This window comes from Marmota monax, unplaced genomic scaffold (assembly GCF_021218885.2).
Source record: "Marmota monax isolate L192 unplaced genomic scaffold, Marmota_monax_Labrador192_F-V1.1 WCK01_AAM20220418_F8-fsc00054, whole genome shotgun sequence".
NCBI classification, from domain to species: Eukaryota; Metazoa; Chordata; class Mammalia; order Rodentia; family Sciuridae; genus Marmota; species Marmota monax.
In genome coordinates, this window is record NW_026692145.1 from 10609739 (window position 1) to 10622141 (window position 12403).

General features: G+C 34.3%; 1 protein-coding gene across 3 annotated transcripts in view; it reads left to right on the forward strand.

The window, feature by feature from the left end:
• Thoc2 (THO complex subunit 2) overlaps positions 1 to 12403 on the forward strand; it is a 125821-nt gene that overhangs the window by 59196 nt on the left and 54222 nt on the right. For all 3 annotated transcript variants that reach the window (XM_046468767.2, XM_058571554.1, XM_046468778.2), the window contains exons 9-12: positions 4871 to 4963; positions 7853 to 8008; positions 9166 to 9338; positions 10503 to 10698. In XM_046468767.2, the coding sequence (XP_046324723.1) occupies positions 4871 to 4963; positions 7853 to 8008; positions 9166 to 9338; positions 10503 to 10698 (618 nt within the window). The remainder of the gene's footprint in view (positions 1 to 4870; positions 4964 to 7852; positions 8009 to 9165; positions 9339 to 10502; positions 10699 to 12403) is intronic.

A 12403-nucleotide genomic window follows, 5' to 3' on the forward strand; every position in this document is an offset into this window, starting at 1 on the left:
CAGAAGTGAAGGGAAAGTCAGAAATGAAAGAGAATTAACTCAGAGGTCTTAAGATGGCAGTGACAGGATATGACTGAAAATAACATAGTAGGGAAATCTAGAGCTCTGTCCCTCTACAGAAACAACTAACGAACTGGCAAAAACTGTCAACTTTGCAGAGTTTTAAAATCTAGTAAAAAAATCTTATAACATCCAGGGAAAGGCTTTTGAAGAATGAAGCTGTAACTGTGGGGTAAAGGAGTGTTATGACATTTTAATTGTCTGCCTACTCTCCTCCATATCCAAATCAATAGTAATTGTAATGAGAGAATCCCACATTTCTGGTGCAGGTTGCTAATGCCAGAGGGAGCAAAGTATTATGTTCAAAGAATTGTATTTATGGGTCTCCATCTGTCTGGCTGCTCTCTGAAGGACCAGCTTGGTGGCCTGCCTTTGTTTCTTTTAACTGAGTGTTTTCCCATGGCTGGGGCTGCTTTTTCCAATTTGAAGGCACAACTATTGGCTGTAGCAGCCTAGAGCAAATTGAGACGAATAGCAGGGAGATTTAGAAGCCTGAGAGGGAAGAAGTTAGAAAAGGAGATAGATGGGAAAATAAGGACTTTTATAAAGCTTTTGCATATACCAGGAAGTTGAGAAGGCCATGCTGTGCCCAGAGCTAAACACATGGTTAGAAAAGGCCTAAGAAGACCCTAAGCTTTCTGCTTTGGTTGGTATGCTGTGATCAAACAGGATGTGAACACTAAGGCAGAATTGTAAATGGCCTGGCAAAACAGTGCCTTTACACTGTATCAGTCTGCAAAGACTGGGAGTGTTCCTCCTCCATTTGTTTGCTACAGATCTTAAAGAAAATTGTCAGTCTACTAGTTGGATACTAAGTTAAAAGAAAGATTTCAGTGGCCACAAATGTCAAAGAATATAGACTTTGCAAAAAGTTTAGCAAAGTCACTATTAATGACATCAATAAACCACACAAAGCACTATCAACAAATCTTTGGGGATGGGGTGGAGAATCTGATTTCTAGAGTTGTCACATAACATTCAACATGTTTAGTATTCAGTAAGAACTAATTAAGCATGGAGAGACAGTATGGCTCATTCATAAGACAAAAGAAATTATTAGAAACTGTGTCTGAGGAAAGCCCAGACATACCAAATAAAGAATTTAAACCAGTATATGCAGACATGCTTATGAAAACTAGAGTGCTGCCTCACCAAATAGATAATAACAATAAAAAGATAAAAATTATGAAAAGGAACCAAAGACAGATTCTGGAGTTGAATGGTACAGTAATTCAAATGGAAAAATCACCAAAGTGGTTCACTAGTATATTTGAGCAGGCATAAGGAGTGGTCAGCCAACTCGATAAATCAAGTGAGTTTATGCAGTATAAGGAGCAGAAAGAGATGAAAAATGAAGGAAATTAACTGAGCCTAAGAGGATATTGTGAGATGTACCACATATGCATCATGGGAATCCTGGATGGAGAAGAGAGAGAAAGGGACAGAAAGAATATCTGAAGAAATAATGGTTGAAAACTTCCCAAATCTGATGAAAGATATGAATCAACACGTCTAAGCAGCTCAGTGAAGATCAAGCAGGATAAACTTAAAAATCCACACTGAGACATTAAAGTTTTTAAAAGATTAAGGTAAAAAATGAATATTATGAATGGTAAGAGAGATACCCATCAGTGCAAAGGATCCTTAGTAAATTTGACATCTGATTTCTCTTTGGAAACCATGGAAATCAGAAGGTAGATACAATGGCATATAGGAAAAAACTAAGTCAAGAATTCTGTTTTGCAAAACTATGTTTGAAAAGTGAGAAATCTTGATAACTAAAGCCAAGGGATATTGTTGCTAATAGACCTGCCCTATAGTAAATGTTAAACAGTCTTTCATGCTGAAATGACAATAACTTGAAGCCATATGGAAAATAAAGAACACTGGCAAAGGTAACTACATAAGTAAAATATAAAAGCCAGTATTATTATACTTTTGGTTTATAACTCCTCTTTTTTTCCCTGTATGATTTTTAAAAAGACATAAAACAATAATTATTAATCTGGTAAGTGGCCTACTGTATGAAGATGCGATTTGTGACTAGCAATTTAAAGAGGGAAGGAGGGAGGGAGAGATGTATATGTATAGACTTTTTAAATACCATTGAAGCTAAGTTGGTATTTATTCAAACTAGGTTGTTCTGAGTTTAAATATTAATTGCAATATCCAAGGTAATCACTAAGGGGAAAAAAAAAACAAAAGGAAAAGAAGGAATAAAAATGGCACATACAATGTAATCAAACATGAGAGAAGACAGTAATGGAGGAAATGAGGAACAAAAAAGTATGAAAATAAAAAGGAAAATTCCAGAAGTTTGTCCTTATCAGTAATTATTTTAAATGTAAATAGATTAAAACTCACTTTAAGTAGTTTCAAATAGTTTTATATAAGGCAGAATTTGGCAGAATGTGTGATCCAGCAATGTGTTTTCTGTAAGAAACTCAGTTTATAGCAAAAAGATACAACATTTGAAAGTGAAAGTATTGAAAAAGATATTCCATGTAAGCAGTATTGAGGAAAAAGCTGGGATGAGTTGATTAATATCAGACAAAACAGACTTCAAGGCAAAAATATTTACAAGATAATGAAGGACTTTATATATTGATAAAATGGACAACATATCATGAAGATATAATAGTTGTATAAACATACATGTACTGAATACCAGGTCTCCTAAGTATATGAAGAAAACATTGATAGAATTGGAGGAAAGTTATCATCATTGGACATTTCTATATCCTGCTCTCATTCATGGTTAAGACAACTAGACAAAAGTAAGGAAATAAAAGATTTGAACAATAAGCTAATTAGGTCTGATAGACATGTATAGAATGCTCAACAACAGAATACATTTTTCTCAATAAATGGGATGTTCTCCAGCATAGACCATCAGATTACAAAACAAGTTTTTTTTTTTTTTGGAGGGGGGGTGGTGGCTACTGGGATTTGAGCCCAGGAGTGCATAACCACTGAGCCCCAATCCCAGCCCTTTTTATATTTTAATTTGAGACAGAGCTTTGCTAAGTTGCTGAGACTTGCTTTGAACTTGTGAGCCTCCTACCTCAGCCTCCTGAGCCACTGGGATTACAAATGTATGCCACAACACCCGACCAAAACAATACTTAATTGAAATCACACAAAGTATCTTCTAACTACAATAGAATGAAATTAGATTATAGCTATAATGAAGGGTAGTGAGTGATATGGAATTCAAAGCTGAAAAGGCTTTAGGGAGGATGGAGGGAGAACTGGCTGGAAACAAATATGGAAATAATGCTCCTACATTAACCCAGGCCTGATAGTATGAGGGTTACTATGCCATTGCCATTGGTGTTCTCAGAGTGAGCCAAGCTCTCTATTCAAGCATCAAGGTAGAGGGAACATTTAGAGGAGAGGTCAGAATATAGGGTGTTTTGCTGAGTGTGATCATGAATTTCAGAGGATTCCATGGAAGTATTTTAAGAACGTGGAAACGTGAAATAGGACAGTACTGGGATTGTGTAGAATAATATAGGGATCAGAGTATGGGAGTTGATATTTCACCTCTGAGTCTGTGATTTCTTGTGGTAATTTGTTTATTAAACAAGGATAAAGGGAATAGTTAAAGTGGTACTTGTGCTTTCAAGTCAGGTAGTAGAGGGGAAGTTGTCAGTAAGTTTTTGTGAGTTTGTTTTGATATCCTGACCACCATTTGTTTTTATTAAAAAATGTTTGTGGGCTGGGGATGTGGCTCAGACGGTAGCGTGCTCGCCTGGCATACGTGCAGCCCAGGTTCGATCCTCAGCACCACATACAAAGATGTTGTGTCCGCCGAAAACTAAAAAAAAGTAAATATTAGAATTCTCTCTCTCTCTCTAAAAAAATAAATAAATAAAATGTCTGATGCTAAATAATCATTTTGAAACCAGGACACTATTGTTAAGTCAAAGATTGTCTTATCTGTCTTAAAAAATAAGTGTAACAATGCCTTCTTTAAATGGAGTGTATTAGTTTGGTTATTTTCATATTTTATATTCACAGTACCCATCACAACTATGGAAGGAGTCTTAGCTACAGAGGTTTTCTGTTCATTATTGAGTAGCATAATAGGATAGTGTGTTGTTACTCTTTGCTTTTCATTTATATTTTATTTACAGTATTGCCTATTATTCTCAGTACACTTTTTTATTCCTGTGACCCTAGCAGTTTAAAAATTATCTTAAAAATGGGCACCATTCCAAGATCCTTGTGTTTCTCTGTGGAGGCCTCACGGCTAGCCTGGAATTGACTTTGCCATTCTGTATCTTATCCATCTGTAATTTGTGTAGATACTTGTTTTAAAGGGGAAGTCAGTGGGAAAGCAGATACACTTAATATATAACCCAAGAAATAAAAGTGTAAGGGGAAATTGCAAATCAAATACCGATGCACTTCCAAGTTTGTCGGCCTTATCTATCTGCATGTCTACTGAGAGAATTACTTGAAAAAGCAATTTATGAAAACATACGTGTAAACAGAAATGCAGACAAAATATTATGCAGTATAAAAATCTCACTTGTTAGATTTTATTTAAGTATTAACATGCATTGTAAAAGGTGTCTATTTTTGAAACTGTTTTCCTTTTGTTCATCAGATGTTGGAATGTGAAAAGGGATGCTGACAAAATAATCTTTGTCCTAAATTCAGATGTTTGGTATGCTAAGGAAGAGCAATGAAGTATATTCTTGAATTATTCAATCTAATTGTTTTTATTATTGGTTAATAAAAAATATGATTTTAATTGTTCTGCTTTATATACTGAGTAGAAACTTTTCTTTTGTTTTTCAAGGAACCAAATGGGGAGACTCCATCATCTTTATACAGAGTTGCAGCAGTACTTCTGCAATTTAATCTTATTGATTTAGATGATCTTTATGTACATGTAAGTCAAGTGGGCTGCTAAGAATATTTGGTTGTCCATCCCAGGGGTGGGGAAGAAGAGTAGGCAGCCATGTAGCACTTCCAAGTTTGGTTCTAGGATTGCAAGTTGTCTTTTTTTGAATCCCTAATACATTCTTGCTTTGCATGTACTATATAAAGTGGTGCATTTAATTATTTGACCAACAATAGAAATTATATGGTCTATAAAAATCAAGGTTGGATATGAAGTTTCAGTTCTTTAAATCATCATCAAGTTGTATATCATGGTGAAAAAGGCAAAGTTCTGACCCAATGTGATTTTAGGTTTTTCTGCTAGATACAGATTATGGGAAATGTGAAATTATCTAGGTACTTCTTTCTTCTATCTGCAGTGCTTTAATCTTAGGCATTCAAGACAAATGAGGAACTCCATTAGTGTATTTTTCTTTTTAGTATTTTAAAAAATACTCTTCTTATGATTTTACTGTGTAATAAGTGACTACTATTGTGCTTTTATTGCTGGATCCAAGATTTAGAAGAGTCTGTGATTGTGATAGAAGACCTCTAGTTTAGACAAAGCCAGGTTTGCAGTGTAAAAATTGTTTTATTAGGTTTTGCATTAGGATATCTATGGACTTAAATTAGTCCAAAGCTAACATCATTTTTTCTGACTTTGAAGTATCTTTATAAACTTCCTTTCCCATTTTTGTGTACTGTGGTTATGATGTTTAGTAAAAGTTGGTTTCTACCTTGGAAGCAGTCATAGTCTAGCAAGGAAGATAAAAAAAAATTGCATTGTGTATTAAGTACTCTATTGGAGATATTCACAAAATGCTGTGGGATCACTTTGTGTGTTGCAGGGTGGTGTTGGAAGACTCTTCCAAACTAGTGATGTTGAACTAAAATCTTGATAGATGAGTAGGAGTTGTTCAGGTTTAAAAGGTAACAAGTTCTATAGGTAGAATTAACTGAGTATAAAGGCAAGTGATCCTTTAGGAAGCTTAGAGAGAGTGGTTGGAGCCTAGGGGTGTTATGTACAAGGATTGAGGATAGAGAACTATAGGTAGGGCCTAAACTATAAGAAGGGCTTTTAGTGCACCGAGCCAGGAGTTTGGATTTTTCTCTTGGATGGACACAATACCTTTATTTAAAATTATTTAGAATTTAAAGAGAAATGATTTACAAACCGAGAATCAAAAATTGGCCAGATATATAGGTAGTCTGGTATAACAAATGGAAGATTTAAAATGATGATAGATTTAGTACTGATTTGTTTAACAATAAATTCAAGCAGACCAAGTGTTTCTGTTAAGATGGCAAAGGTTGTCAGATGGGATCTAAAAACCAGTTTATTGTTTATGTGAGACACAGCCAAAACCCAATGATAAAAAAGTATTGAAAGTAAAAGAGTGAGAAAAATAAATCAGAGAAATTATTATTGTTAGAAAAAAGAGACTTTCTGGTTAAAAAAAGATAAAAGGATCATTTCATAATAATAAAATTGTGTTCACTAGGAAGACAAAATAGTTCTAACTTTATATTATACTCAAAAACATGTTCTCAAAATAGAAAACTAGTAATTGAGATAACTATAAGAAGCATATAGTTTGCCCCTTAGAGGCAGTTGCTGTAGTCCAGGTAAGAGAGAAGAATATAGGCCAGGCATGTAAGTGAAGCAATAAGGATGTGTTTGCCACACAGAATGAGAGAAAGTCTTTGCTTTCCTCTTTCCACCATTCCATAATGACTTTTCTCTCTCCCTCTCTTTTTTCAAATAACAGGATGGAGTCTACAATATTTAATATTTCACCTTTCCTTTTATTGTTTACTTTGCATTAGTCTTAGTTACTAAATTAGGTCATGTATTCCTGGGGGGTAGTAGTACTTCTCTTGTAGCTCATCATAGGTACCTGCCAGAAACTATTAAGTAATAATTTGTTGATTGTATTTTCTTTGTTAGAGTTATTATATTTAATGTTTACATTACTGTCTTCCACTCATACAATGTGGCTGTACTTCAGATCACCTGAACCTTTTTCATAATGGAGATTTGATCTACACAATTTCTCTTTGCAAAAATTTACAAACTAGTTTGTGACTTAGGTCAAAAAAATTCTTAGAAAATGAAAAACAAGAGCTGAGGATGTAGCTCAATGGTATAGCACTTGCCTAGTGTGTGTGAGACCCTAAGTTTAATCCCCAGTACCAAAGGGAAAAAAAGGAAAAAGGTCTAATCATTAATTTTTGTACTTGATAATTTTCATTTAAAGATTCAACAGTAGCTTACTTCTCCCAAATTTGGTCTATATACAGTACTTCATTTAATTTGGAGTTTGATCTTTAAAAAAGAAAATGTTATATATGTATGTGTGTGTGTGTGTGTGTGTGTGTGTGTGTGTACATACACACATATATTTTAATATTTGGACACAATACTTCATTTATTTTTATTTGGTGCTGGGGATCAAACCTAGTGCCTTGCAAGTGCTAGGCAAGTGCTCTACCACTGAGCCACAACCCCAGCCCCAAATGTTATATTTTTAATGGAGAAGATCCTTATTTTGGGGGGGGGGTAAACTAATAAATTTAATGGTAAGAATCACTGTTGTAGAAGTAATTTAGGACCTTTACCAGATAGAAGGTGTGGAACTTTGAAATGCTACCTGATTTTAAAGTATAAAATTCATGTACCTAAAAGGTACACTTTGCTTGCATTTATTGTTAAACTCAAGAATCGAGTGAAACTTAGATAGGAAATCACAGTCACAAATAAGTAGACTACTTATTTACATTTTTATCAAATTTATCAAAAAATTTACATATTTATTTTGAGACTAGATATTGTTTGCTTTTTATGTGAGCAAATAGTTGTTATTAGCTGTTTTATGAAATTCTAATGAACCATTTTTAGCTTCTTCCAGCTGATAATTGCATTATGGATGAACACAAACGAGAAATTGTGGAAGCTAAGCAAATCGTTAGAAAACTTACGATGGTTGTGTTGTCTTCTGAAAAAATTGATGAGCGAGAGAAAGAAAAGGAAAAAGAAGAGGACAAAGTAGATAAGGTATATAATTTTTTAAAAAAACTTTTTTTAGTTGTAGATGGACACAATACCTTTATTTTATTTATTTTTATGTGGTGCTGAGGATCGAACCCAGTTCCTTACACATGGTAGGCAAGTGCTCTACTGCTTGAGCCACAACTGCAGCCCTGGAATATGATTTTATTCTAGTAAAAAAGACTAGCATTGTTCATTTAGAATTATAAAATTTAACTTATAATAGTTAATCAAGTTATGTAAGCATGATTTCTTAATTTTGCTCATTCTAAAACTTGATTTTGGAGATAATTATTTTGTAGAAATGTTTTTTTTTTTTTTTTAATCAGAGGAAAATAAAAGGGAGAGGGAATTTCAAGATGGAGGAAAGATGAGTAGATGTGAAGGGGATTAAGGGGGAGGAAGGAGGGATGGGAAAAGGGAAGAACTGTGGAATGAAATCTGTCCAAACTTTTGTATTCACATACATGAATATATCACAGTGAATCCCAACATCAAGTTTACCCACAAGACATGCATTGAAAAAAAAATACTATATATTGCAGAAAGAACAGTAGAGGGAGGGGATAAGGGAGGGGGAAGTACTTGGGACTGAATTAGGGCAATTTGTATTCCATGCTTTTGTGATTATGTCAAAATGTATACTTAAATTATATATAACTGAAAAGAATCAATCAAAACAAAAAATCTGAATGGTATCTTCCCAAAAGAGGATGCCCTTTTAAAAGTTTCAACATGTATTTCATGTAAAATCACAAATTGTAATGATTATATATTAATGCCTCTCAGATCGTAAAGGGATTCTCAATGATAAATGAATTCTAGCTCCCTGTGGCACAATATAACATTACGTAGAACTAAATTTTAAGTTTATAAACTGTAATGCCTGTGTTTCCTAAATAGAAAAGCAGATCCTGATTTTCTTCCCTGCCCCCTTCTTTTTTTTTTCCTGGCAATGGAGAGGGAGCCCAGGGGGACTCTACCACTGAGCTACATCCCCATCCCTTTTTATTTTTAATTTTTAAACAGTGTCTCAGTTGTTGCCCTTGAATTTGCAATCCTCCTGCTTAGTCTTCTGAGTTGCTGGGATTACAGGCTTGGGCCCCCATACCTGGCTCCATGTCTATATTCTAAGCATCTTTGTTGTGCCTATTCATTTTTAGCCACCTGACAACCAAAAACTTGGTTTGTTGGAAGCCTTGTTAAAGATTGGCGATTGGCAGCATGCACAGAACATTATGGATCAGATGCCTCCGTACTATGCAGCTTCACATAAACTAATAGCCCTTGCTATTTGCAAGCTAATCCATATCACTATTGAGCCTCTTTACAGAAGGTATGTAACTAACCATTCAGGTAGAAATAGTTTAGGATTACCAAAAATATCTGTGTATTTATATTGTCTTGTCAAACCAAGCATATATTTTAGTACATTTTCTCAATAGATATGAACTATTCAGAGTGATGAGTCTGATATATGTTAATGAGTTACTTCTAACATCTAGTTCAGGGGTTCTAGAATGTGTGCTGCAATGCAGTATGAAAAGTATAGGTTAAACTTGTGGGTTGGGTTTGCTCTATAGAGTGAAAACTTCATTATCCATTAACTTTTCTTCTTTTCTTGAGAGGCAGAGAGTTCCTGAAGTTTTACTTAGCGGAATATGCCTTTGTCCTGGGTTGAATGGCTCTGAGTGAGGACTTTGCTACTCCACTTTCTTTATCTCCAATCCTGGCATATAGGCTGCTATTTGGGAAATTACTAGTCTAGCCACTCTTATCATCCCTAGTTACTGTGCCACAGTCCTCTAGTCTTTAGCCTAGTTGCAGGGTACTTAGCAGTATTAGTAGCAGTGCTGGCTTTAACCCCATAGATCAGAGCCTTCCTCAAAAGTTTCAACATTGAGATTGATGCGTAGCTACTGGCTGCTGCCTTCAGTGCCACCTGGGCCATGGACCGTGAAGGTTTTTTCTTATAGAGTGACCCTCTGTGATGCCATAGTGGTACACCTACTCAGAAGATGAGAACTCTGGGCATGGTGTCCTTTTTATTATGATATTCTCTTATTATACAGCTTGGGGTATGTTTTATTGATATGAATTAGTATTGTTATATCTATATTCTTTTTTGGTTTCATTTTTTAGTATATCTGAGGTGTTCCTCCTTTGTTCTCCATTCTCATATCCAAATTCTTTATACTGGCCAGGTTTAATTTAAAACAGTTTCATTTGATGTAAGTTAAATATTACTTGATCTGTATTTCTCTGATTTCTGTTTTTAAGGTATTAATTTGAGCCATTCTCCTCTGAACTCTAATTTTATTCTTAATATTATTTTTGTTTTTCTACAGTTAAGAATTATTTGGTATAATAAAGTTAGGCATGATTAAAATACAGAAAGAAAATATGAGCAAGGAAAGATTCACTTACTTAGATGATCATTTTAACTTAAAATGGCAGATATTGTGTGTATATATTTATAATTTTTCTCTTCTTTTTAAAGAGTTGGTGTTCCTAAAGGTGCTAAAGGCTCACCTGTTAATGCTTTGCAAAACAAGAAAGCACCAAAGCAGGCAGAAACTTTTGAAGATTTGAGGAGAGACGTATTCAATATGTTCTGTTACCTTGGTCCCCACCTTTCTCACGATCCCATTTTATTTGCAAAAGTGGTGCGCATAGGCAAGTCATTTATGAAGGAGGTTAGTAAGATTTTTTTCTTCCTGGTAGAAAACTGAATGTTGGAATGAAAATGTTTGGAATATATTTGTATTTACAAACATTTCTAGGAACAAAAATAAAGTAAACCTAATTTAAGAAAAGGTTAGGTTGAGTGAGGTTTGTGGTAAGTCCTTTGTGTCCTAACCATAGACATGTATCTGTGTAAAAAATCTAGCTAAATTATTATTCAAACCTCCTTCCTCTCTCTGTGCCTCCAAATGGCTTTTGACAAATGGCTGCCTTTTGAATCCCCTTGTAATGATTACTATGTATTCTTTTCCCTTGTCTTCTACTCTTTTCCTTGACTAGAGTTTTGAATTATTGCTGTTATTTTTATGAAGCCCTTTCAATATTAGACTGTTGAGGACACATTGTTTTATTTATTTATTTTTTACTTATTCATGTTGGAGATTGAGCTCATGGCTTCACACATGCTAAGCATGTGCTGTACTGCTGAGCTATGGTCCTGGCCCCTTAATTTTTTAAAAAAACTTTTTTCTTAAAATAAAATATATACAGAAAAACACACATAATAACTAAATAGCTCAGTGACCTTTCCCAAACTCTCACACACGTGTCTAACACCCAAGCCAAGAAATAGAATAGCACCAGCAACTCAAAGTCTCCTTTGTATGCCCTTTAAGTCACCACCCCAGGCATGACTTTATGCTGTTTTTTTTTAACTTTTAAAATCCACTTTGAGGTAAAATTTATATATAGTAAGTTTCTTCAATCTTAATTTATAGATCAAAGAGTTTTGTCAAATGTATACAGTTGTATGTTTATCACCACCATCACCAGAATAATCTGTGAAATATTTTCATTATCCAGAAAGTTTCCTCTTACTTCCTTGCAGTCAGTTTCCTCTTTACATTGCTGGTTTGTGGCAACCTCTGAGAGGCTTCCTGCCCACTATATTTTTGCTTTTCCTAGAACTTCATATGAATGAAGTTGTATGTGATTTCTTCCACTTAATACTTTTGAAATTCATCCAAGATGTTGCATATGACATTAGTTCCTTTTGCTGAATAATACTTCATTATATAGACATATCAGAGTTTATCCATTCACCAGTTGATGGGTTTTTAGGTTGTTACTAGTTGGGGGCTTTTATAAATAAAGTTGCTTTGAATCTTGTACAAGTATTTTGGGAGGTACTTATTTTTGTGTCACCAGGGGTGGGATTGCTGGTCACGTCAGTAAGTTTATGTTTAACTTTATAAGAAATTGCCAAACTGTTCAAACTGTTTCAAAGTGTCTATACCATTTTGCATATATGGAAGCAATTGTCTGAGACTTCCTTACCACTACTGGTATTGTCACTCTCTTAAATTTCAGTCATTCTAGCGAGTATGTTGTGGTATCTCATTGTTGCTTCTAATTTTCATCTCATGACTAGTGATGTTGAGCATCATTTCATGAGTGTATTTGTCGTTTGTAATCATCTTTAGCAAAGTGTATGTTACTTGCCCATTTTTAAATTGTGTTGTCCTTTTATTTCTGAGTTCTAAGAGTTCTTCGTATATTGTGGTATGCGTATAAGGTCTTTATCAGATATGTGATTTTGAACTTTTTTTTCAGTCTGGTTTCCCTTTTTATCTTGTTAGTTGTTTTTTGAAAGGAAAAAGATATAATTTTGGTTAATTCCAATTTAAGAATATTTTTCTTTTATAGTTTACGTTTTAT